We start from the raw sequence: 23,166 nt of genomic DNA, 5'->3' as shown, positions 1-23,166 counted from the left end.
TCGATTTTTAGCTATAATCATCGCTTGCAGTCTAGTTTTCCCCACAAGAAACGGCGTGGCTGGTAGCGCCGCGCAGATTGGAGTTAATAATATTATTCCCGAAAAGACATGCATATAAAGGAACAGAACGTATAATTAAGGCCTCTTCATACAACGTAACTCTCTGAGGAAGCAAAGCAACTGCAAACAATGAACACTGGTCAATGCCAAACCAACGCAGTGCACACGTTTGTTAATAGAGCGGAAAAGGGCGCGTCGTCAGGCTTTGAGAATGCGTCTTCGTCCAACAGAACCAAGAGTATTCAAGGTCCATCAGCGACCTGTACAAATAACGTTGAGCAGAGATTTTTCCGGTATTCAAACACATTTGATCATTCGCCGTCTTACAGGGATGCGTTTTCTAGGACTACAGAGGATCCAAACCAGAAATTCTCAGCGCCAAAAATAGACTGTAGAGGAACTTCCTGGGCTACGGATTTCAAACGTAGTTACACTAGCCAAATGGAAATCCCTCTGCGAAACGAATTAAATAATCTCAACTTAAGTACAGAAATACGCACGCCTCAGGCAGCGCCATCTTTAGGGTTTTCACGCCATACTATGGACATGGCTTCGTTTTCCACGACAGATCATCAATTACCGAAGGCAAGGAACCTGGAACTTCCTATAAATAGTTGTTTTGACTCTTTAATCAACGCAGAGTTCTTGAAACTAGAAGGTAACGATTTACACGAAGAATCCAATACAGGCGAAATAAGTCCAAACGCGGGGTTGGAAAAGGAAGAAGCTGCCATGAAAGGCTTGGCTTCCGATATAGTGGATTTTTGTGATAGCAATAGCACGGATGATAACCTAAAAGAAAGACTAGCAAGTTCAAAATTTGTTGGACTAATGGGTAATATTAGTGATGGCTCTGTGATTTTGAAAAAAGATGAAGGTACAAAAAAAGATTGTCGAAAACATGTAGGTTTTTGTTTTGAGGGTACTGAAAGTTGGGCTGGCTTCGAATTCCATGATGTTGAAGACAGAATTGCGTAATGGTTTATATGAACAGCGCCATCTCACTTCTATGTTTTATGTATTTTTGATAAGAAACATGCGCTATAGTACATACATACTGTTTTTACAAAATTCGTAAAAAAATGTAAACAGAAAAAATAGCATCAAAGAAACAAAAGTCAAAGATTTGCCATTTCGACCGGATTTTGTGTAGAGGGACTACCTTCCCTCGTGTCATTGGTGTAATTGTCCCCAACAAATTGTAGTTTGTTAGTGCCCGTTTTTCTTTTCCTTGCTTGTGCTCGATGTTCACGGTCATCGTCAGCTGTCTTGAACTTATCTATCGTCTTGAATTTTTTCATACCTAGACTAGAGTCATCACCACTTTCTTCTGGTTGTGACCAGTCTGATACTTTAGGTATACACTGCTTTTGTGCATACTGTCTACCGCTCTTATTTACAAGGCCATTTCTGTTATCGTTAGTAACATCACTATCATTTTCTTCCTCTATCCCCAACAAACCTGCCTTGACGTCGCTGACAAAGCTCCATAGCGATCTGGAGACAGAGCCTTGTGAGGAAGGTTCTTGATCAGTCTCTGAAGGTTCACTAATGTGATGTCGTACTGTGGAATCGTGGTTGCCAGTCGATGGCGGTTGCTGTGGCTCTGGCGGACCTGGACTTTTTTCGTCCCAGTTAAGGGTTCTCTCAATTTCATGCTGAATGATCTGATCAAACTGGTTGAATAAAGCCAATGGTTTACTCCAGAGAGACTGTTTAGAAAGATCTGCTGAGCTACTTCCTGGGTGCGTGTCCTGAACGCCTTGTGGGGACACGGATCCTGACTGTTTCGCATTCGGAGATATTTTGTCTTGTCGAGGCCTTGCAGAATTTGTAAAGCTTCCGTTGCCACCATTTTCAAACCGAGATTCCATAGGTATATTTTGGAGTGCTGGTGAAAAGTTACGGTCTTTCACTGGTGTGTTTTGGGACGGGTCCAAATGTTTAGAGACTTGCTGTTTCAGTTCCTGTAGTTCACGCGCACGACGGGAATAGGTTTGTTCTTCATACTGGGTTTGCTTCTTCAGATCTTCAACCTTTTGTTTACATTCTAAAAGTTCTAACTCTTTTGTAGCGAGAGCTTGTAAAAGCGCACTCACATCGACACCAATTGTGGGCATGCTGGGAGTTGCCAAACTATTAACAGATTGTGAGCTACCATTTCGAGAATGCCGGAGACTACCTCCCATTGCTTGTTCACTAGAAAGTAAAGTGGTGGATTCTACCGGAATTCCATGGGAGCCATCAGAATAGGTCAATGGATTTCCAAAAGATATATTACTTTGAGATTCTGGCGTAGTCGGTACAACCATAGGTTGAATGAGAGATCTCCTCTTACCGATGGCATTTGGCATAGATACAGAGGAATGACGGGTTACGACCCTTCTGGCACCCGGCTTGGTTTGTAGGGGATGATCTTGTTCATTTAATCTAGTAGGCGTCATTAGCCTTTGTGAATGCATACTTCCAGCACTGGATGTACGATGATGTTCTGGCTTATATCCATTGTGGCCAGCAGGATGGATTTTCGGTCCAGGTTTCACCACGGGAGACATGGAAGCTATGCTGCTTCGTGTACTGGTATCCGTCTCTAAATCTTTCTCGTTGGACTCAATAAACTCGTCAAACTTATTCATGTTAGTGCCCAAAGAGATGTTTTCACTTACGGGAAGGTTCATGCGGGGATAATTGAAGCAAATCCAGCTGCTATCTGCTTTTGAATTCACTTTTATGATGTTGAACTTTGCAACTTGAACCCTTCATCACCTTTTGAATCACGCGGCACGTCTTCTGGGCTCTTGGCGACGCGGTTGTTGATAATAAACTAAAAACAAGCATTCCTTTCTATATGAAACAATAGAGGCATAGGAAAGCACTAGGCTCGCTCTACAAAGTACCTGTTTTGTTTACTTGGTGATATTTACACTTATTGACAAATCTTCAATAATTTTTTAGAAAAAAGGAGAGCCCTTTTGCTACAATTTGCACTTAATAAATCATTCAAACATGGCCGGATTCAGCTTCGCCAAGAAGTTTGCTCATAAAAAGCATGGGAAGACACCTTCTGATGCATCCAACTCTGACCAATCTAGAGAAGCTTCGCTGTCAACTCCTCCGAGTGAGAAGTTTTTCACTAAGCAGGAAACGCCTCAAAAAGGACGTCAATTCTCACAAGGAAATCATCCTAACGCCAATAAGACAAGTTCGCCCCCTATGTTTGCCAGAAAGCAGCAAGGAGAATCAAGGATCCAACCGACTGCAGCTCCACCGCAACAACGTAACGTATCAGGACCATCTACCACTCTTTATAAGCAAGCTTCAATGCAGAAAGAATATACCGTGTGGAACAGGATCAAACTTCAGAACTCTCCATTTCCACGTTACAGGCATGTTGCTTCTGCATACGCTACAGACAAAAACCAAATATATGTTATCGGGGGACTTCACGATCAATCTGTGTATGGCGATACATGGATACTATCGGCCTTTGACGATGCCACCAAGTTTTCAACTACTACGATAGACATAAGTGAGACCACACCGCCACCAAGAGTAGGTCATGCCGCCGTCTTGTGTGGTAATGCTTTTGTTGTGTTTGGTGGTGACACGCATAAAGTCAACAGGGAAGGTCTAATGGATGACGATATATACCTTTTAAATGTCAATTCCTATAAATGGACAGTCCCAGCCCCGGTCGGACCACGTCCTTTGGGAAGGTATGGTCATAAGATTTCTATTATTGCAACAACCCAAATGAAGACAAAACTATACGTATTTGGTGGCCAGTTTGACGATACTTATTTCAATGACCTCGCAGTTTATGATTTGTCTTCTTTTAGAAGGCCCGATTCACATTGGGATTTCTTGAAACCCAAGACCTTTACTCCACCGCCTATGACGAATTTCACGATGATATCATATGATTCGAAACTATGGGTATTTGGTGGTGACACATTGGAAGGTTTAATAAACGATGTATTTATGTACGACCCAGCAAAGAATGACTGGTCTACGATTGAGACGAGCGGTGAAAAGCCTCCTCCTGTCCAAGAACATGCTACTGTAGTTTACAATGACCTGATGTGTGTGGTGGGTGGGAAAGATGAGCATGATGCCTATTTAAACTCCGTTTATTTTTTAAATTTGAAAACCCATAAATGGTTTAAATTACCTACATATGCTGCTGGAATTCCGCAAGGTCGCTCCGGTCATTCATTGACGCTTTTGAAAAACGATAAGGTGTTGATTATGGGAGGCGATAAATTTGACTATGCTAGGGCCGAAGAATCCGATTTACATACTTCCGATTTTGATATGCAAAGAGGCACGATTATTTACACCCTAGACCTGACACGCATAAAAGACCTTTGCCCGGGCGTAATGGATGTTTTAAACGAGACCACCGTCAACAGAAATAATAGTCTCGAATTGACAACGCCGGTGACCCCAACATCTCATCAAAATAGAAATTTAAATATGGTAAGTTCAGCTGCACAGTCATCCTCCGCTCCATCGCCTGCAATGAGAACTCCTTTAGATACCGATGACGTTAATAGAGGAATACACAATCGAGGTATTTCTGCGGAGTCTCAGAGTCAAAGGCCTCAGGTAAACTCTGAATATCATCCAATTGGGGAAGCAAACATTTTGACTCCGTACGTTCCTCCAGAGAACTCGCAAACACCCGTCATGAAAACAACCTCGAGTAAACCCTTTGAGACACCGATTATCGAGAAAACGCCTGACATATCTGAGCCCATTGAACCGACAAATGGACATCAGCGAACTATATCTTCAAACTATCGAAATAACCTCACTCCTTCAACACAAATTAAAACCAGCTCTTCCCCAGTAGTAGAGACACTGTTAAGCAGCAATACTAAAACGCTTCAGAATAGTTATACAGAAGAGACAGAAATTCATGCTGATAATGCTAGTCTAATAGATTCTACGCTACCTTCCGAGCAACAGATAAATGGAAACAATCTGCGGGCGTTAGTGACGGGAAAGACAGAAGACGCAGCTAATGTTGTTGCGGATGACGATGATGAAATTGGTGTAGCCCAAATGGCTAGTTCGCCATCAAAAGATCAGTTTAAAATAAATCATTACAATGAATCTTTGGAATTATCGAAAAATGATACTAAGATCGATAAATTATCTGAACCCGTGGATATCATGATAAAGAAAAGCGATAATGTCGAATACGATAGCGAAGCTGCTAACCGTGATATCGAGACTGACCATCATGACATCGAGACAAGTAGAAAAAGAGACGTAGTGGCCCTAATTACTGAGGCTTCCTCTAATGTTAAAATTGAAAAATCGAAAAATTCTATAGAGGCAACAAAAATTCCTGAGAGTAAAGAAAATGCGCCTGAAGTTGTCGATAGAGCGCTATTTGAAAGATTAAGATCTGAATTACAAACTTTGAACAATATAACACATGAAAAGGCACTGGAAGCCGGGACTCACATAAAGGAATTGGAAACGGAGCTATGGCGACTAAAATCTCAAAATAGCACTGGGGTGTCTAAAGAAATAGATGAGCTGGATTCCGTTAGACTACAATCGAAGTGTGAACTATTGGAGGCAGATAACCATTCTTTGGAAGACAAAGTTAATGAGTTGGAAGCTTTGATAAATAGCAAATTTTTAGACATGGAAAATCTAAATGAAATTCTTCAATTTCAAAATGAAAGAATCAAATTGCTGGAACTAGAACCGAATCACAAGGAGAAGCTAGAAAAATTACAGATAGAATACGAAAATTTGAGGAGAGAAAATGAACGTCTGAAAAATGAGAGTAAGCAACATAATGAAGATATTATTAAACAGGTTACAAGTTATTCTTCGCAACTAGCTTTATTAATTAATCATTGGAAAGAGAACAAAGTTAACTCTTCATTCCTTTCATCATCTTCTTCATTGTTATCCGTATCGTCTAACCAAGAGGAAAACGGTGAAAAATCTATAAAGAATGAGGGCGAACCCTACAGTGATCAAAATCGTCATCATCGTGTAGTAATTAGCAAACTAACAAACAGGTTGGATGATCTGTTAGAAAAAAGTCAAGAGCTGACCGTATCGAAAGAAAAGCTATCCTCTGAATATCATGCTTTAAAGATGGAGCACAGCTCACTGAGCCAAGATGTATTGGTGAAGGAAAATGAAATCAAAAAGATACAAAACGATTATAGAGAAAGCATTAGCTCGGTTAATAATGCAAGTAAGGCTTTAGTAGTCTCACAAAGAGAATTAGAAAAGTATAAAAGCTTGAACAAGAAATTAATTGACGAATTGGATGAGTTGAAATTCAAGCACGGCCATGGTAATCGAAATTCTGAGGATGGTTTCGAAAGTACCAACGAGGGTTCTAACGATGCCAGTAACAATAACAATATCAGGGAGAATCAATTTAACATCAAGATAAATGATTTGAAGGCCGAGCTTTTCATCACAAATCAAGAAAGAGATAACTTGAAGAGTGAAGTACTTGAGCTGAAGAAGAGGTTACTCAATTTAGAAAACGGTACTAATGACGTTAACGAGAACGATGGCAGTAATTTGCTTTAAGGAAAAGAAACAATATAACCAATGGATTTTATTCTCCTGTGTAATAATAACAATAAACATTAATAGTAGTAATAATAATAATAATACAACAAACGTTAATAGTAGTAATATTAATAACAGTAAACATTGATAATAATAATAATAATAATAATAACAATAATAATAAAAATAATAATAATAATAATAGTAATAATAATAATAATAATTATTATTATATTAACTTGTACTTTTGAAGAAAAGCGTAATGAGTATATATACATAAGTGTGGGAAGGAATATAACACGGCTTCTTTCTCAATAAAGTCCGGAGTCAAATCAGGGACTGCTAAACTGAAATATGCTTCCATTTGATGTCTGTCCCTCTTGCATTACGACAGAATAATCGGACTGCAGTATTTGTGGGGTGCTAGACGAAGACAGGGGCCTCGTTTCATTGGCCTCACTTTGTAACAATGTAAAGCTAAAATCTTCTTCTTGTGTATCTATTTTATACACCACCTGGTCACCTCTTTGTGTCAATGAGTCGTCGCCGTATAATGTGTCGCTGTACAGTAGATTATTTTCGTTGTTATCCTCCATGGCTTCTGAGAGGTTTATAGTGTCGCCAAAGACAAAAGGAAGAGATAGAGTCGCTGGCTTCTTGTGATAACTGTTCAAAAGGTAAGTTGAAGCTGACCGTTTTAAAGTTGATTCAGGATAGTTCGTACGTGTCATGATGCACATTGCTGCATTATTAAATTCTTCTTCATTTATCGTTCGAATAGTCTTGTTGTTTAATCCAAACTGAATACTTACACTTTCAGATACGTAATATTGTCGAAGAAAGTCCTGTGTGCAAACAATCTGATGTTCTTCTTCCTTGTTCGTAGACATGTCTCTCTGATCGACACCTATATATCTTTTAATTTAGTTTATTTGCATTGTTATGCCATTGGTAGGCTATGTTTAGTATATCAAAAATTAGCCGCCGAATATAGTGCGGTGAAGTTGAAAGAAGATACGACTGAACAGCACAAATTTAACAAAAAAACTATATACGGATAAATGTTTATTAGATCTTCGTAAGAACCTGGCCTGCATTACACGGCTGGAGGACTATTTTTGTATATCGTTGGTCAACCTCGATTGACTACATAAGACCAAAATTTTTCTTCTTTATTGGATTAGTATCAGGTCACCATGTATTATAAACTACCTCAAGACTGTGCTATTTTTCTTTCCTGAGTTCAATGTTAGTCAAGTCTTAGAAATTTTACAAGAAAGTCGATAGCAAGACATTGAAAGAAAAGAAGCGCACCCAGCTTTCCCGAACAAACAGGAATGCCTATACTTGATTCAAGATAATGAGAGAGAAATAGACAGGTAAAAGGATTAGTCTCACCACCCAAGGTGTGCTCTGTACCAATAACCATGGAATATATGCAAAGCTCGAACTTTTTGAAACTAAAAAGGAAGACCAATCAAGTTGTGAGTGATGAAGAACTCGACGATGAGCTTTATAATAAAACCAAAAGACATAGAGGTAGTGAGGTAAAAATGGCGGAGTATGATTCAGATTCTAGTGTCGAGGACTCTTCGGATGACGAAAATGGTGAGAAAGAGTTGAATATGAAGGCCAATGTGAAGAATGAGAAAGAAAGTGAAGATATGTTTCTGTCAGATGTTGACGATGTTGGTGCCCAAGGCCATAAGAAGCATGAAAAGTCAAAGATCCAACTTTTGGATATTGCAGAGTTTAGAAAGGAAAATCTGGTTGACCTGGACGTTACGGTTGATAACGGCAAAGTGCAAGAAGAAGAAAAAATTGTGGATATAGAGCCATTCAATATCGATGATGAAGTGCAACACGGTGTATTTGACAAAGATGGCAATTACATAAAAGCAGAGGACAATGCAGATGATGAACCGCAAGACAACGAAGAATGGATGAACGACGTCATAGATGCAGAACAAGCAAACAGACTTGAAAGGAAACAAAATACAAGGGTTCAGAATTCAAGACACTATATGGTACATGAGGCATTAGTTATTTTCAAGTTTTTTCTTACTGATGATAAAGAAACAGCGCTAGAAGCCCTGGCAAGGTTAAACAAACTGCGAAAAATAGCCATCTCCAAAAAGAGTGATTCAGTAAAATACATCATCCACGGGATCGAACTGTTGTCCGACTTGGCCAACATACTGGAAAATAAAGGATTCAACGGAATTTACGAATATAATCGTAAGAAAATTCAGGATGCCATTGAAGAGGAGTTGTTCGATGATGCCTCTGCGATAAATAACCAGAAGACAAAACTATGGAGTTTTAGATGGTTGAATAAACCTGGTCAAACTCTCGGACAATTCACGAATTATGAAATGTCGTACTGGCAAAACACCTACTTCCAAAACAACGTCATTGTGAAATTTCGCGAAGAATTGGATCAAGATGAAAACTGGATACATGTATCATGTCTGAAATTTATGTAATATGTAATATTTAAGATCAAGAGCGCAAACTGCGTTGTATGGCCTCATGTTAATTGTTTTGGTCAGATACATTTGATGAATGTTATTAGGAAATTTTATCAATCATTTCATAAGATCTGAGTGAGCTGAGAAAATTTTCATCATATAACAATTAAACAGGGTCATATCTTAGGCAGGCGGGAAAAAATTGCGCATTGCAAGCATACAAGGAAACCAGAACAGTACACCTACTGTTACCAACTTCCTTTGTTTACTTGCCGTGCGAAATTTGTATTTGTTGATGCTTCGAGTGCAATACCATTGCTTGTTACCCTTTTTCTATTTTATAACAAACATTGAGAAAGATTAAGTGAAATTGTGGATTCTTTATGGCTTCTTATATACTTCACAAATTTTCAGGAAAAAAAAAAAAAAAGACACCCGGAGAAACAAAAAAATCGATCAATGTACTTAGGGCTAACGTCAAAATGATATTATATTTATAATAGAATATGATTTTGGGTTTGTTTCCTTGAAATATAAAGTATATGTAAAGGGTTCGTATGCCACTTAAGATTGGCTTTCTTCGTCTTACTGATAACGGACAAGGATAACACGGATTTAAACCGGGATGGTAGATAATCGTTCATATTCTGCAAAGCATTCGTTACAATAACCCTGTAGTTTCGGGTCGTTCATCCATAGTTCAGGCATTTCAGTTTTTGTGGTAAGACACTTGTCTCTTTCTGTTATTAAAAACTTTCGGTAGCTTCCTTGCACCAATTCGTTCTCCGTACTCTGCAGAATTCTTAAATCCACTAGCACTTGATTTCGTTTAATTGCAATTTCTTGTCTAGTTTCCTTGTACTGGTATGAGTTCTCCTCTTCCCCGAACCGTCTGAACACTACACCCGCTTGATCATCATCATCAATCATTTTTTCCGTAAGAACGTTTAAATCAGGAACTGTTAAAGACCGATGCATGATTTGAAGCTCTGCTTGTCCACCATTGGCATAATTTTGAAAAAGAGTTTCTGCTCTTTTCACTGAGAAATAAGAATGAATGGACTTACCAACGAAGACCAGATTAATTAGTGCGGACATTAAAAGACCATAGTACAAGGATTTGTTGAACTTCGCAAAACATCTACAAATTAACATTATTATCGCTATCAGGATCCTTGTCGTCCTAATAATAAAACCGCTTAGATAAAAAACTGCTAGTTTGGTAATAATTTTCAAAAGCAACAGAAAATCGTAATTGATCTGTACGGGTTGCATGTTATAATCTGTTTTTTTCTTGCTCTGTGAACTTTTTGTAGGTAAAACACCTAGGAACCCGCACAGTTTGATGACATCACTCATCCTTTCCCTATCGTTAAATTTTTTTAGGTACTCTCTAACTTTCTTATTGATTGCAAAATGTTCAATTTTACAAAATCTTAATACCCAACCAAGATGGATATTTTCTAAAAGCCACAATTTTTTAACCTTCGTATCCATCTGGTCAACAGATTCAATGAATTTGAAATTGTACAATATTGCTAGATCACACTTTTTTAGTGATTCGCCTTGAGAAGTGATACATTCTGCAATGATAAACTTCACACTGACAACTAAAGGATGGCATAGCGGAAATTTCACAATAAATGGACCTTCATTTACTTCGTAGTAGTAATTTTGTTTTATCTTCACTATGCGCTGTGCAAGAGATATTTTATAATTGTCATTATCATTCTTCAAGCAGAACTGTTCTTTGATGTAATTAGAAGTCCTGTTTAGTTGAAACTGTAACTTACGAACAAGCTCAAATTGGCAATTATCGTCCTGTTCTGTATGCTTGATGCACTCCCAATAAGTAGAATTGTTCATGTTGCTGCCCTTTTTACAAAGAAATAATGAACTGGGAAAAACTTGGGACTTATCCCCAAACAGCACGTGAAATAAGGTCTTGCTTCCTACTCTGTAATTATCTTGAAAATAGAATTGGGCTTCCCCTTCCAAACGCACTTTCCGGCTCATTAATTCAACTGGTGTTTCTTCAGTGTTTTCAAAATGTAAATCATAGGTGTTCTTCAATAAGTGTTCTTTCGAGTAAAGTTCTACTTCGGATAGATTATTTTTGATAACATTCCTTTCGTTTTTAATCTCTTCATCTAATCTTTGAAATACTTCCAAAACCTCCTTTTCACCCTTTGGACCGTGCATTGCTTTATTTTCTACCAAGAATTGTAACTTGGAAGCGACTGCTCTTCGATCAGTAAAGAAGATGGACATATTGAATTTCACCCCATCACTCTTTTGCATGTGCAGCATCCTTGAAGAAGCGTGTTTTGGGCCCCTGTCATATTCAATTGAGTCGATATCTAATAGGTCGATCTTTCTCAAGTACGAGAAACCTGAAATGTTCAAGTAGACATAGATATTATTGAGAGTGACGAACGCCATAGACGAAAATTTTTGTTTATTATTTGGATACCAAACAGATGAATATCTTAAAAGAACTAATTCTTTGGGGACTTCTAAAAAATCATAATTCACTGAAAAAAAAATGGACCTGAATTGTATATCATCGATTTTCATATTATATGGGTAATATTCAGGATAAGTGACAGAAAATCTAGAGGCACTTGACACTTTGGGCGGCTCGTGTACAGATTTATCCCCGATTGGATTATATAAGTAAGAAAAGTCATTCCAATTCGCTGCGCCCCATACATTTGCTTGGGTGGCACCTGGGTAGTAACTTGACACAGACAAATATGTGGAGAATAAAGCCAACTGAGTCAGTTGCGTGAAAATCGGTGTAGATATCACCTTTAAATGATAAGCCCTATTATCAATAATAGAGTCAATATCGTTTTCTGACAGGTAATTTTTTTTTAATTCCTCTACCAGTGTTAAAGTACTACCAGAAAGTGAGGTTAATAATTTGTCAGTTGAGGTCGAAGTGCTAGATGCAAACTCGAAAAATTGAGGTTCGATCTTTTTTATGGCTAGTTGGTATCGAGGATTGTTTGTATCCTTTATCGACAAGGCGTACTGTTTATGAAAGTTGAACATACCAATCCAAGCTTTTAACTCGCCAACACTTTCAGCCTGTAAAATAATATCAATGTGTGTATTTTCTTCACCTGTTTTGTTGTTGGGGTTCTGAATTTTCAATTTGAAACAGAAATTCCTAGATTCTTTTGGCAAATATTCTACACTAATCCATAATATACCAAACTTATCTGTTTCTTCGACGTAAGTCTTGTTAGGTGAAAGTGAGAAAACTCCAAAAATGCTATTATGTAAAAAACACCATCTTCTTACCCACACAACTCTTTTAGGATTATGGCCGACAGTTGTTCTCATGTAAAGCCACCCTGATATTCCTTTTTGTTCATGGATTACCTTACCGCTAGCTGATTTGGGTGAGTTAAATTTCAGGTTTTGTATGACGTTGAGGTCATAATCCTGCAACAAACGAGATGGCTTCAACCGTGCCAGGGTGAGTTTGAGAATGGCACGCTTGGCTTCAGATGATTTAGATGACAAAGCCTGGAATGTCTGAAGGTTATTTTCTATCCAGTCGGACCATTCTTTTAGCGTTTCCGTGAGTTCAGGAGTAATATCAGTGACATCCTTGGTATCTTTGGTTGTGATCATATTATTCTTGCGTATAATATCTATTGTTTCAACCAGAAACTTATCCAAATTAACCTTCATTAACGAAATAGCTTCGACTAAATCCAACGAAGCTTCTACATATTTATGCTTGATATCGAACAACTTCAACGTTTCATTTTGAAGATTTTGTGGGGTCAGAGAATCGCCATCATTACTAGATGCCAGAAAATCGTTCATAAATGAATCGTGTTTTCTCTGGTAATATTCAAAGTTTTTTCTTGAGCTAAGATAAGGATCGATGGCATCTGAACTTAGAGCTGTCAAGGCTGTAGTATATTGAGAGTTTTCGTCGCCCAGAATTATCTTCAGAACTGTATTCGAAAGATCATTGATGTCTTTAGCAAAATCTCTTACAAGCAGTGGAGTGTATGCTTGGTTGCTTACAAACCCATTGGAAAGTAATATGGGAGAAGGCAGCAATTGTGAGAATAGCGTTTCCTTTATCCTTTGAAAATCTTCAAATGAAGGTCTGTACGTATTTTCCACGTAATCTACAGCATTCTGCAACCAACCGTTCAAAGACTCCATTTTTGTATGGAAGTAGTTGACCGAAGCTCTGAAAGAGGGTGAATCGGTAGACGCTTCATTAAAAGCAACAGTTATCAGCCGTAGCTCCGCTTTAGGCTCATGCATCATCAGAGTGTTTAATTAAAACGGCGGCAGAATATGGTTAATAGAAGACCTAAAAGGACAGTAATGAAGCAGTGAACAGGCTCATCGGCGTTTAACACTTCCGACTTAAACGAAGATCAATGAATACGCATGTTATGCATAGTCTTCCCTATTGATTGAATTTTCAGAGGCACTGTTTTTCAAACTCCGGGTAGTAGGCAATCCAATCCACCTTGTATATTCAAACAATGGATAGGTTGGAGAATGATGAAACCACATTATTTAAGATTAAGCATGATACAGCAGCGGTCTAAGAAATGGTGAATTCCACGAAAAGTACGCTTGAATTTACCGATTGAAGGGAGATGTTCCATGCCTTTCATTTTCCCTTGTGCTGCTCTGCATATGTAGTCTAATAAGCCGCTCTCCGGGCACTGCTTAAAATATGCACATTTTTTGTGAAACTCTACGAGTATGGGTTAACTTTTTACGGAAGTATAATGAGACCGAAAAGCGTATCTCCATAATTATTTATGTTTAATTGTTTCTACTCTGATATATCAGGTGATGTAATATATATAATGTCCATATTATTTTGTTTTTTTTTGGTATAAAATATTTGACTTCGACTCAAGATCAACATCAAGATGGAAAATCGATTCAACGCACCAATTCCATTCTACAATCAAAACCGTACTGGCCTTGTCATGATCGTTTATTAATTTAGTGAATTTTTTCACTTGTGAAGCCTTGGTGACAATAAGGACGTATTTAAAGATGTTTTCATTTTTCTGTTCAGAAACATCATTATCCATTATGTCCTCAAAAATGCATTTTTTATTGCGTAAAATATTGACGTTTTCGATTCCGTGGGCCTGCAGAACTGAACCAATAGTGCTCACTCCACCAGGTATATCACTGACTAGGTTTATGCATTTTATGTTCGCCCTTTCGAACACCTTGGTAGGTAGTTTAGTCTTCGATAATAGAACCTCATCGACCCCGTCGATCTCATAATCAAACAGGTTCAGATTCATTTGCGCAACTTTTTCCTTCTTGGTATGAACTAGCTTTAACAAATCAATGATAAATTCAGGTCTCAGTGCAAATCTCAAGGGTTCGAAACTTAAGCTTTTCAAAAACTTTTCGGTTCTCAAAATCTTGGGAGCAAAAATACAATTTAGTCCTTCAGTTTCTTTGATGTTGTCGAAAATCTTTATACCTAATTGGCTTAATATTTCCATGTCGACTTCATTAAACCCTTCTTGGAAGCATCCGGTGCAAACCGCCTTTATGTTGTAATCAGGCAATTCATCAAATTTACTCAAAACTTTTTCTGCCTTCGCAATTAATAGCTTGTCTTTATTCAAATTTCCAGTCTCCTCAGGCAATAAAATCTCCTCGGTATCAATTTTTTTCCTTTTCAGCTTTTTCTGAAATTCATTCAATGATTCGATATCTGTGTGCAATCGCTTGGCAGCTTGTGTCTTTGCCAGCCTTGAATTGCTACTAGGCGTGTGAACTTGGGTTTGAGTAGCGATTGGAGTGCCAGCATTGGTCTTGACATTTTGTGACGTCTTCGGCGTGGTGTATCTGGAATTGACAGTAGCCTTCATATCATCAACATGATTGTCGCTATCAGATAATCCTTCAAACAAATGCGAGTACTTGTCATTTGCGTTCTTTGGATTAGTGTTCTCTGAAGTTTCAACTGTTCTTGCATGCGTAATTGGGTTTTCTGCATTTTCTTCACTTCTCTTGATTTCTTTAAGCTCCTCGAGTTCCGTACCCTGTTTCTTGGTCTTTTTATCTTTGTCATTTTCTTTCCAAAACTCGTCTTCCTCTTTAACTTGCTGACCTAATTGCATTTGCGAACCCTCCTCCTCTTTTGCCACATACTCAACATCATTTTTTTTTGTGGATTTTTCTCTCAGTTCTTGTTCGCTGTTCTTGCGTTCTACCTTTTCGGTGATGTTGGTATCATACTTCGCAGTCTGGTTCCCATTATTCACTGACTCTCCCATTCCGTTATTCTCAAACACGGTCTCCGTTTTTATTTCAATGTTAGGGTTTGAATTCTGTCCGTGTAAATAGACGTTGGAAACGGGAGGTAGACCTATTGTTGAAGTACTAGAATCTGAACCTTGTGCCAATTCGGTAGGATGCATTTTGCTTACTTCTATCGAGATTTTTTGTAATTTATCAATCTTTTCATCAATTGAATTGGTAAAAGTGCTGGTTGGTGTATTATCTTGTCTTGTATGAGTACTAGTGTCACCTGCGTTTTTTTCATCTAGAGGAGACGATTTTCTTGTTGTGATTTGGGCATTTTTGATATTCGTCGATAGAACGTCTAAAGTTGGAAGAGATGACTGTTCCACTTTAGGTTGGCCAATGTTCCATTTTATGTCATCGTCCAATTTGAAATTTTGAAACCTGCTGTCTTTGGGGTTTAGTTTGGAGTTGGTTACATAGCATAGTTCCAACCACATATGGTTTGTTACGATAATAGCATTTTGGGGGTCTAATGACCACTTTTTCGCAACTTTAAATTTCTTACCAATTGTATTCTTGGTTATCAAATGTGTATTTTTTCTTGTCAGTTCAGGAGTACTGAACCCCCCTAATATTTCTACTAATCTCTGAATGTAAAACCTTTGGGAACCAAAATAATTGGTGTACGCAACTGTTAATTCCTTGGAAGTAAACAATTTGGCATGGAAAGGCTGATGGATAATTTTGCATTGCGATACAGGTGTGAATTTCTGTAATGCAAAGATATAAAATAACCAACTTACATTTCCGACATAAATCTCTGGTTTGATGCTATTGATTTGGCCTAGTATTGGCGAATTGGCAGAATAACCAATATAACAGTCGATATCGGGCGAACCTTGGCAAATGGACTTTAGGTCATCAGAAGAGCTCAAAGGAGTTACCTTACCGTTCAATTTTTCGATAAATTCCTTTAAAAACCAATATAAAGGTGTGAAGAAGTTCAAATCTGGTGATATAGCAAAATGATGGTTTTTGAACAAATCCGTATTTGGATGAAGAAAAAGCTGTGTCGATGAAGTCTCTTTATCACCAGTAACTTCTTCCCATTTAGCGAAAAGTTGTTCCTCGGTGGTGTCATTCATATCCAGTTCACACAAACTAGCTAATTCACTACTTAGAGGCTTTGCCATTTTAAAGTGATATAGAAGCCACGTTGGGTAGACAAATTTCCAGTCCCTCGAAGGTTTCTCCACTTGTTTATTGGAAGACGGAGAAGAAAAAGAGCCGAAAGTCAATTTGTTAACTGTCTCTATGATAGGATCTTTGGGGCTTTGTACAATGACGTGTGTCGTTCTGTTTGATATGTAATTGACCGAGGTGCCACCCAACAGATGGAGTAAGTCGGAGTATAGGATGTATTCACACTTATTGAACGAGTTTTTAGAGATGTATACTTGACAGTCTCGAAGCAAATGGAATGGGTTAGGGGAATACATGTTTGTTCTCAGATGTCTCTTGGTCTTTACGGAATCCCTGACCCAAGTATGGGATATGACAGGGATTAACAGATCGAAATAAACTGCTCTGTAAAACGAAAATTCAATTGTATTACTAATGACAAAATGTACCGTTTGCGGGCCAAATTTGTCCATAAACCAACCTTTGTCTCTCTGGGAGCCATCTTCAACATTATCATAAAGCTTATAGATCTGACAATCATTGCATGAATGATCCATCAATAGCTCTCTAGTGGAGTTAGCGATGGGAAGTTCGGCCTCCGAAGCCACCAAAATTAAAAAATTAAGTTGCTCAAATAAGAGTAATGAGCCCATGGCGTATATTTTGGTTAGCACACTCCCTTCTTGAGAACTTATTTCAATGTTTACTGAGCAATTGATGAATATAAACAATAAAAGTACATATGATGTATATATTATTGGCAAAAATGTGACGCGAAAAACTATCTCCAAAGAGAAAAAAAAGGTGCGCTGCTGTTACCCTGCAAACGCGTAAAAAGTGGCCATACTGATAAAACCTGGGCGGCTAAAAGCAAAAAAGAAGGAATAATAAAGTGGAAAATAGTTATAGAAAGGAATTATAAAATAGACCCTAGTCAAAATGGACAATTCAGAATTTCTTTGGAAGGTGTTGCGGATACAGGAGCTGCGAAATGTCAACGAGCATTTTTTGGTCAATTGTATTACAGTAGATACGAGTAGGCTGGTTTCACAAGTGGACAAGCTGCTGAAAGCTGGAGACAATGGTGTCGACTTCATTGTTCAGCAGCTACAGCTATTGATAAAGGATGTGTACAGACAATTACGAAGAAGCCAAGGAATGGTGCCGGAACCTTCTCTGGCAGTTAATTTGAATTTCACCATTTTGAAATTCTCAGTTGCTTACTGGGACATTCTATTGCAGAGGTCATTGGATTTGATGCCTGAAGTTCCCAGAAGAGATGTTCGGTATTTTATCACCGAGGTCACCTCCGTAGAGAGGATTCGGTATGTTGAGACCAACCAAAACTTCAAGACCTTCAAAAATCACCAGGGTTTGGTTCGGGACAGTGTAGAAATGGACGAGTTCATTGATTATGAAACTTTAATCAAACAGATAATTTTTGATCTGTTCCGGAGAAATGGTGTTCAGGAACAGGATTTCGAGGCCCTGTTATTAAGATTCCATGATTTAGAGAGCTTGATGATTGCCTTCAACGAATGAAAATTACCGAAAAAGCGAAAAATGAAAACCCCAGGTATTGTTAATTAATTGTTTATTTATTTACTTGTTTATTTACTTCGTAGCGGTTGGTTGTTTTGTTAAACCAGGAACACGCCCTTTCCTAGTAGAAGAACTCCTCATCTTCGTCAATTTCTACATCTTCCGAATCGGCCTCGAGATGACCCTTGAAGTTAAGTTTCATCGGGTTGACTTTCTGTTTCTTTCCGAACATTTTCACTTTATGCTCATTCAACTTAAGCGAGCATGGTGATACTAGTCTATCAGTCGGTGATGCAAACCTCTGCTGCAGCTGTAGTTTTCTCTTCGAATCCTGCTTCAAGAGGTCCCTTTTGAATATAGTCTTTTTTATAAAGTTACTACTAGTATGTGATGTCTTTGAGCTTGACGTGCTCTTCTTCTTGAAAATTCGGAATGCTGTGATTTCCCCCTCTAAACCAGGTATGTTCTCCTTATTAGCGTCTTTTTCAGTCTCTGCGGATGCATTGTTGCCGTTGTTGTTGTTGTTGTTACTGTTGCCGTTGTTATTGTCGGTAGTGGCATTGTTTTTTCTGGTGTTATCAGTCTTAAGGAAGGAAACCGTGTATGCTGATTGGTCACTTGTCTTGCTTGACATAAATACGTTTTCTGTTGTCTCACTATATATGTTAGTTTGTTTCGCTACTAGATGTACACCAAGATAATAACTGCTCACTCAATAACCGCTTCGCCCTTCTAAGAGACCAGCTCTTCAAATATCACTTGCAGTTTCGAATGAAGGAAATCCTCTCTTGTGATACTATTGTTTCAAGCTTTTGCAGACAATTTTTCGAACGGAAAAAGAAAAGAGAAAAGGCGGCGTGTTTACCTTTTTCCTAATTAGGCAAAGAGATTGAATAAACAGGGTTCATTTCAGCCCTGTTTAATTTTGCTTTTAGCCCTTCGGAAAATAGGGTTTGTGGTTTTGGCATTATTTCGTTTTTCTTCGTAATGAGAAGAGCAAATACAATAGGAAATGGTGAAATTTCCAAAAGTGGCTGTCAATCCTTTCCCTGAGTAGTCATACTTTACAGTTGGCTGCACCGTGGGTACACTGCGTTTACTCTATTTAACTTATTTTTTTAATTGCAGTTTTTGGGTTTTCTAGGCATTATTTACAGAAAGACATCTCCTTTGCTCTTCTCTTTTTTTTTTGTTCATTTGCATTTGTATCGTTAAAAAACACTGCATGTGGATACTCCTATACCTTTTTGTCATATGGTCCTCACTGCGAACGTTCGTCACTGCTTCAGACTCTACGGCGACGATCGAAAATGTTACCGTGACGAGTGAAACGGTTTCAACGTCGCTCTGGTCCACGATGTCCCCCCAAATGACTGTGGCCTTTAGGTCTCAGAGAGACATTATGGGGAACCTTACCGTTGACCAGTTACCATATGTTGGCGTGAATCTGCGACGGGTCTTGCTGAATAACGAAACTAGCATGGTAAATGACGGCAACAATACGAAGATACTTACCTTGATCAAATCTATGTTAGCTTCCGAGGCCAACGTTTTTGTTCTGGATTTGAAACAGCATAATAATGATCTGATGGTGGTAGATTCCACACTGCTGTTCAGCGACGTTCTGTCCACTTTACAATCTTTTATTGTTAGCACGCAGAACAACCTTTACGCAGACATGATCGTATTATTCTTGAACATATCTACCACTGAGCAAGGTTACACCGCAGACGATTACCAGATACAAACACTGAACACTACCTTCTTACTAGACAAGAATTTGGGGAGCATGTACATTTACAAGCCTACAGATTTACAAAATGACAGAGCAAAGAATAATGCTTGGAATGTCTACGGCAAATCTTCCACAGATGGCTGGCCCACACTAGGCTCCGTACTGTACGAGCAAAAAAAGAGACTAATCATCGGCGAGCTGACCCATGTCTTCAATGAAACTACTGCACCATATATTTTCTCCCATGATGTGTTCCATTATGAACAGGGGAATTCCACGTTAGGTTGTCCATCCACAGTGGACGGCCTCACTAATTTATCATCAGTCCAATGGAGATTTTTGGATTCGCAATTCACCGCTGGCGACATCAAAGAGTATATTTCATGTGGGTTATCGCCAATAATAAGCAATCCGTCTAACATAAATAATGTGACCCAACTGTCGGGAATAATTCACGAAGGCAGTATCTGGTCATGGGACAACAATCAACCATCGATCACCCAGTCAACTTCTAAGTCCATGAACTCCGCCGGCACGCTAGAGGCTTACAATTGCGTCCTCTTGCACTATTTCGCCAATAATGGGACAGCGACTTGGCGAGTCGATAACTGTTATAATTCCGATGTTGGACTTTGTAGATATGAGAATTCGGCATTCAAATGGTTGGTGAGAACAAACAAGGCTTCGTATTTTGATTTTGATAGTTATAAGGGGTCTAAATGTCCGGATCAGTATAGCTTCAATATCCCAAGAACACCATTGGAACAAAAATCGTTGATCTCTTATTTGCAAAACGAGTCCTTCCCTGATACGGAAATGTGGATCGATTTAAATTCAATATCAGTGAGTAACTGTTGGGTCAGTGGCGGTCCGTATGCAAGTTGTCCGTACCAAAAAGTCATTTCCACAAGGAATTTCGTGACAATGATGGTTCCTGCATCGGTTTGTTCCTTTGCCCTATTATTTATTGTTGTTTACTTGAGTGTGTTGAGAGTCCCTATTTATGATAACAGGAAAAATTGGAGAAGAGTTATCAATAAAATTTCTAAGTCGGAATTAGAAGGTGTACCTTCCTGATATTCCTCTTGCCCACATTCTTAAACATGACCAATTTCAGGACATTAACATTTTATTTTATTGGTTTTTTATTTCATTTTCTTATTAAGGAAAATATATATTATTTGTAAAATCGAAATTGTATTATCTCTATTCCATTTTATTATCGTTAGCCTTCTCGCGTGTCATTGCTATTGTTCTTATTAAATACAGAAAATTATTTATACTTATGTGTATACCTATATTTGTGGGCGTGATATGGTGGTCGTAACGAATATCCTTTGTAGAGCTGAGCAAAAGGAAATCAACATGTGGTCATGTTACTGGTTTTGAGCTCTTAATGACACGATGAATCAGCCGCCTCCTCTTAAACATTGGATCGAGTAAAAATTCTTTGGTAGTTGGTAAATTTAATCCTCGTTCCGTAACCCAGGTTTCCACGTCAGCGTCGATTCTCCACTCAAAATTTGGATCGAATATCCATCCTAGAGGTGGCATGACGTCCTGCAATGAATCTGTTCCTGGTGGAACTTGTTGTGCTCTTCTATAGGAATCCAGAGGATCAAAAATGCTACTGGAGAATCTAAAAAACTTCCAATCGTTTGGCAGTAAGCCCTTTTTATATATTTCAAAAATTTCAATGTATCTGATTTCTGGTTTTTCGTCAAATATCATGTTGTATGTTTGATTTTCCTTCCTTTTCAAGTTCTTATATTCTCTTTCCACCTTTCCACTTTGGAAGAATTTGATTATTTTAGGGTGAGCTCTTGGATGCATATATATCAATAGACACCAGGCAGATATGCTAAACATGTAACTCCAATTTACGAAGGGTGACAGGATTTTTAGGACGGCGATTGAAAGGAAGCCTGTGAAAAACCTCTTAGTAGAATGTACTTCATTCTGGAAACTAGAAGCCTTTCGGAGAAAATTATTTATTGTGTCAATGACGTGAAGGGTACCAGAAGTCATGTCTTGCATATCGCGAAGATTAATCAATACTTTCATTCCGTGTTTCAATTCCCGTGTGTTTTCAGGTCTTTTGTCCAATTCGGAAATCTCATCCTTTTCTTGATTTCTGGATTCCAAGGTGTCCATAAAGGATTTGGAAAAAAATTGCTGACCATAAGTGTATTCGTTCTTGCCTTCATAGCAAACGTCATACAATAACGATGAACCATGGTTACGTTTAAGCGGATATATGCTTCTTTGTAAGGGATGTCTAAGTACGTAGCCGGGAACTATAATACCATAGATGAAACGGAAAATTGGCAAAATCACCAAATACATTGGGTTAAAGCAAATTAAAGTGAATATTATCAGTGATGTTACCGTTCCGGTCGGGTTTCTCCAAGTCAACAGCCGAACTATGGAATCCTGTAGTTCAAAAATCGAGCCCATTTTCTTAGACAATTTCTTGAAGTTCCCGCCTAATACAGTTGCAGAAAACACAGGAACCCTTCCTGTGTCCAAATCGTGCTCAATGGTAGCGCTGCTACTAAAATGTTCTCTTTCAGGCAGTTTTTCAGGTACTAGCCTCGATATTAGCTTGTCTAGAAAGACATCGATAAATGGATCTCTCTCAGTATTAGAACTTATGGGTTCTAGAGCAGGCTCTGCGTCGATGTCGTCATCATAATACGCAGCCGCCTCCCCAAGGTGAGCAGGGCACTTGAAGGGACCATCGCAGTCATAGCACTCTTGTTCATCGTACGGGACTTCTTCCGAGTACTCCAGCATAGATGACCCATCGGGAGAATGGGTGGTCTTTAACCGCTCAATAGACGTACTCAACAACGAACCAGCGATTTGTTGAAGTAATTCCTTTTTACTAATACCTTGGCTTGTTGCTGAAGAAGCAGCCAACGACGAATGGCTCATCTCGGAATTTCCGCTTGCTGAGCTCTCTGACAAATCTTCTGCCACGTTCGGTGATCTAGATATCGCCGCTTCTGCTTCTAGGATAGAGTCTAACACTTTATTGTATTTGCCTGCAAAGTACGATTTAACTGCGTCTTTGCTCGCGCTTCTGCGACTTGTACTGGACTCACTCATTTCTATATTTCTTTACCTTATTGCCAGCTCAAATGGATGGTCTGATCTTTATGATCCTTGTGATTACAAATTCCGATGACTCCAATTCATCAACTACTCCATATTACCTTAATATGTCACAATAAAAAGGAAACTAACTTCATTGCGACGGAAATAAAAAACGTCATCTCCAATTTAGTCCTAATTCAATTTTAGCTTTCAAATATATTTAGCCCTAGTTTATCAAAACGCCCT

General features: G+C 38.5%; 11 protein-coding genes across 11 annotated transcripts; 5 read left to right on the top strand and 6 right to left on the bottom strand.

Annotated features, from left to right (window-relative positions):
* Nucleotides 1–189: 189 nt before the first annotated feature.
* On the top strand, nt 190–1,038 carry PEX18 (Pex18p; the record flags this gene model as incomplete). The annotated part of the gene is made up of 1 exon (XM_018365683.1): nt 190–1,038. The coding sequence occupies one exon, from the start codon at nt 190–192 to the stop codon at nt 1,036–1,038; it is 849 nt and encodes a 282-aa protein (XP_018221938.1).
* Nucleotides 1,039–1,178: 140 nt separating this feature from the next.
* TDA11 (Tda11p) lies at nt 1,179–2,738 on the bottom strand (the record flags this gene model as incomplete). The annotated part of the gene is made up of 1 exon (XM_018365682.1): nt 1,179–2,738. The coding sequence occupies one exon, from the start codon at nt 2,736–2,738 to the stop codon at nt 1,179–1,181; it is 1,560 nt and encodes a 519-aa protein (XP_018221937.1).
* Nucleotides 2,739–3,066: 328 nt separating this feature from the next.
* KEL1 (Kel1p) lies at nt 3,067–6,636 on the top strand (the record flags this gene model as incomplete). The annotated part of the gene is made up of 1 exon (XM_018365681.1): nt 3,067–6,636. One exon carries the CDS (start codon nt 3,067–3,069, stop codon nt 6,634–6,636), a length of 3,570 nt encoding a protein of 1,189 aa, XP_018221936.1.
* A 314-nt stretch (nt 6,637–6,950) lies between these two features.
* On the bottom strand, nt 6,951–7,508 carry REC104 (Rec104p; the record flags this gene model as incomplete). The annotated part of the gene is made up of 1 exon (XM_018365680.1): nt 6,951–7,508. One exon carries the CDS (start codon nt 7,506–7,508, stop codon nt 6,951–6,953), a length of 558 nt encoding a protein of 185 aa, XP_018221935.1.
* Nucleotides 7,509–8,045: 537 nt separating this feature from the next.
* LIN1 (U5 snRNP complex subunit LIN1) lies at nt 8,046–9,104 on the top strand (the record flags this gene model as incomplete). Its single annotated transcript, XM_018365679.1, has 1 exon — nt 8,046–9,104. The coding sequence occupies one exon, from the start codon at nt 8,046–8,048 to the stop codon at nt 9,102–9,104; it is 1,059 nt and encodes a 352-aa protein (XP_018221934.1).
* Nucleotides 9,105–9,704: 600 nt separating this feature from the next.
* Nucleotides 9,705–13,391, bottom strand: LAM1 (Lam1p; the record flags this gene model as incomplete). The annotated part of the gene is made up of 1 exon (XM_018365678.1): nt 9,705–13,391. One exon carries the CDS (start codon nt 13,389–13,391, stop codon nt 9,705–9,707), a length of 3,687 nt encoding a protein of 1,228 aa, XP_018221933.1.
* A 566-nt stretch (nt 13,392–13,957) lies between these two features.
* RTT107 (Rtt107p) lies at nt 13,958–17,197 on the bottom strand (the record flags this gene model as incomplete). The annotated part of the gene is made up of 1 exon (XM_018365677.1): nt 13,958–17,197. The coding sequence occupies one exon, from the start codon at nt 17,195–17,197 to the stop codon at nt 13,958–13,960; it is 3,240 nt and encodes a 1,079-aa protein (XP_018221932.1).
* A 286-nt stretch (nt 17,198–17,483) lies between these two features.
* Nucleotides 17,484–18,086, top strand: SPO16 (Spo16p; the record flags this gene model as incomplete). Its single annotated transcript, XM_018365676.1, has 1 exon — nt 17,484–18,086. The coding sequence occupies one exon, from the start codon at nt 17,484–17,486 to the stop codon at nt 18,084–18,086; it is 603 nt and encodes a 200-aa protein (XP_018221931.1).
* A 121-nt stretch (nt 18,087–18,207) lies between these two features.
* Nucleotides 18,208–18,720, bottom strand: SPO12 (Spo12p; the record flags this gene model as incomplete). The annotated part of the gene is made up of 1 exon (XM_018365675.1): nt 18,208–18,720. One exon carries the CDS (start codon nt 18,718–18,720, stop codon nt 18,208–18,210), a length of 513 nt encoding a protein of 170 aa, XP_018221930.1.
* A 591-nt stretch (nt 18,721–19,311) lies between these two features.
* Nucleotides 19,312–20,898, top strand: MTC6 (Mtc6p; the record flags this gene model as incomplete). The annotated part of the gene is made up of 1 exon (XM_018365674.1): nt 19,312–20,898. One exon carries the CDS (start codon nt 19,312–19,314, stop codon nt 20,896–20,898), a length of 1,587 nt encoding a protein of 528 aa, XP_018221929.1.
* A 294-nt stretch (nt 20,899–21,192) lies between these two features.
* Nucleotides 21,193–22,932, bottom strand: PEX28 (Pex28p; the record flags this gene model as incomplete). Its single annotated transcript, XM_018365673.1, has 1 exon — nt 21,193–22,932. The coding sequence occupies one exon, from the start codon at nt 22,930–22,932 to the stop codon at nt 21,193–21,195; it is 1,740 nt and encodes a 579-aa protein (XP_018221928.1).
* Nucleotides 22,933–23,166: the final 234 nt, after the last annotated feature.

This window comes from Saccharomyces eubayanus, chromosome XV (genome assembly GCF_001298625.1).
Source record: "Saccharomyces eubayanus strain FM1318 chromosome XV, whole genome shotgun sequence".
Taxonomy (NCBI): domain Eukaryota; kingdom Fungi; phylum Ascomycota; class Saccharomycetes; order Saccharomycetales; family Saccharomycetaceae; genus Saccharomyces; species Saccharomyces eubayanus.
Note: the sequence above shows the minus strand (reverse complement) of the source record. Positions and strands in the feature narration are given on the sequence as shown.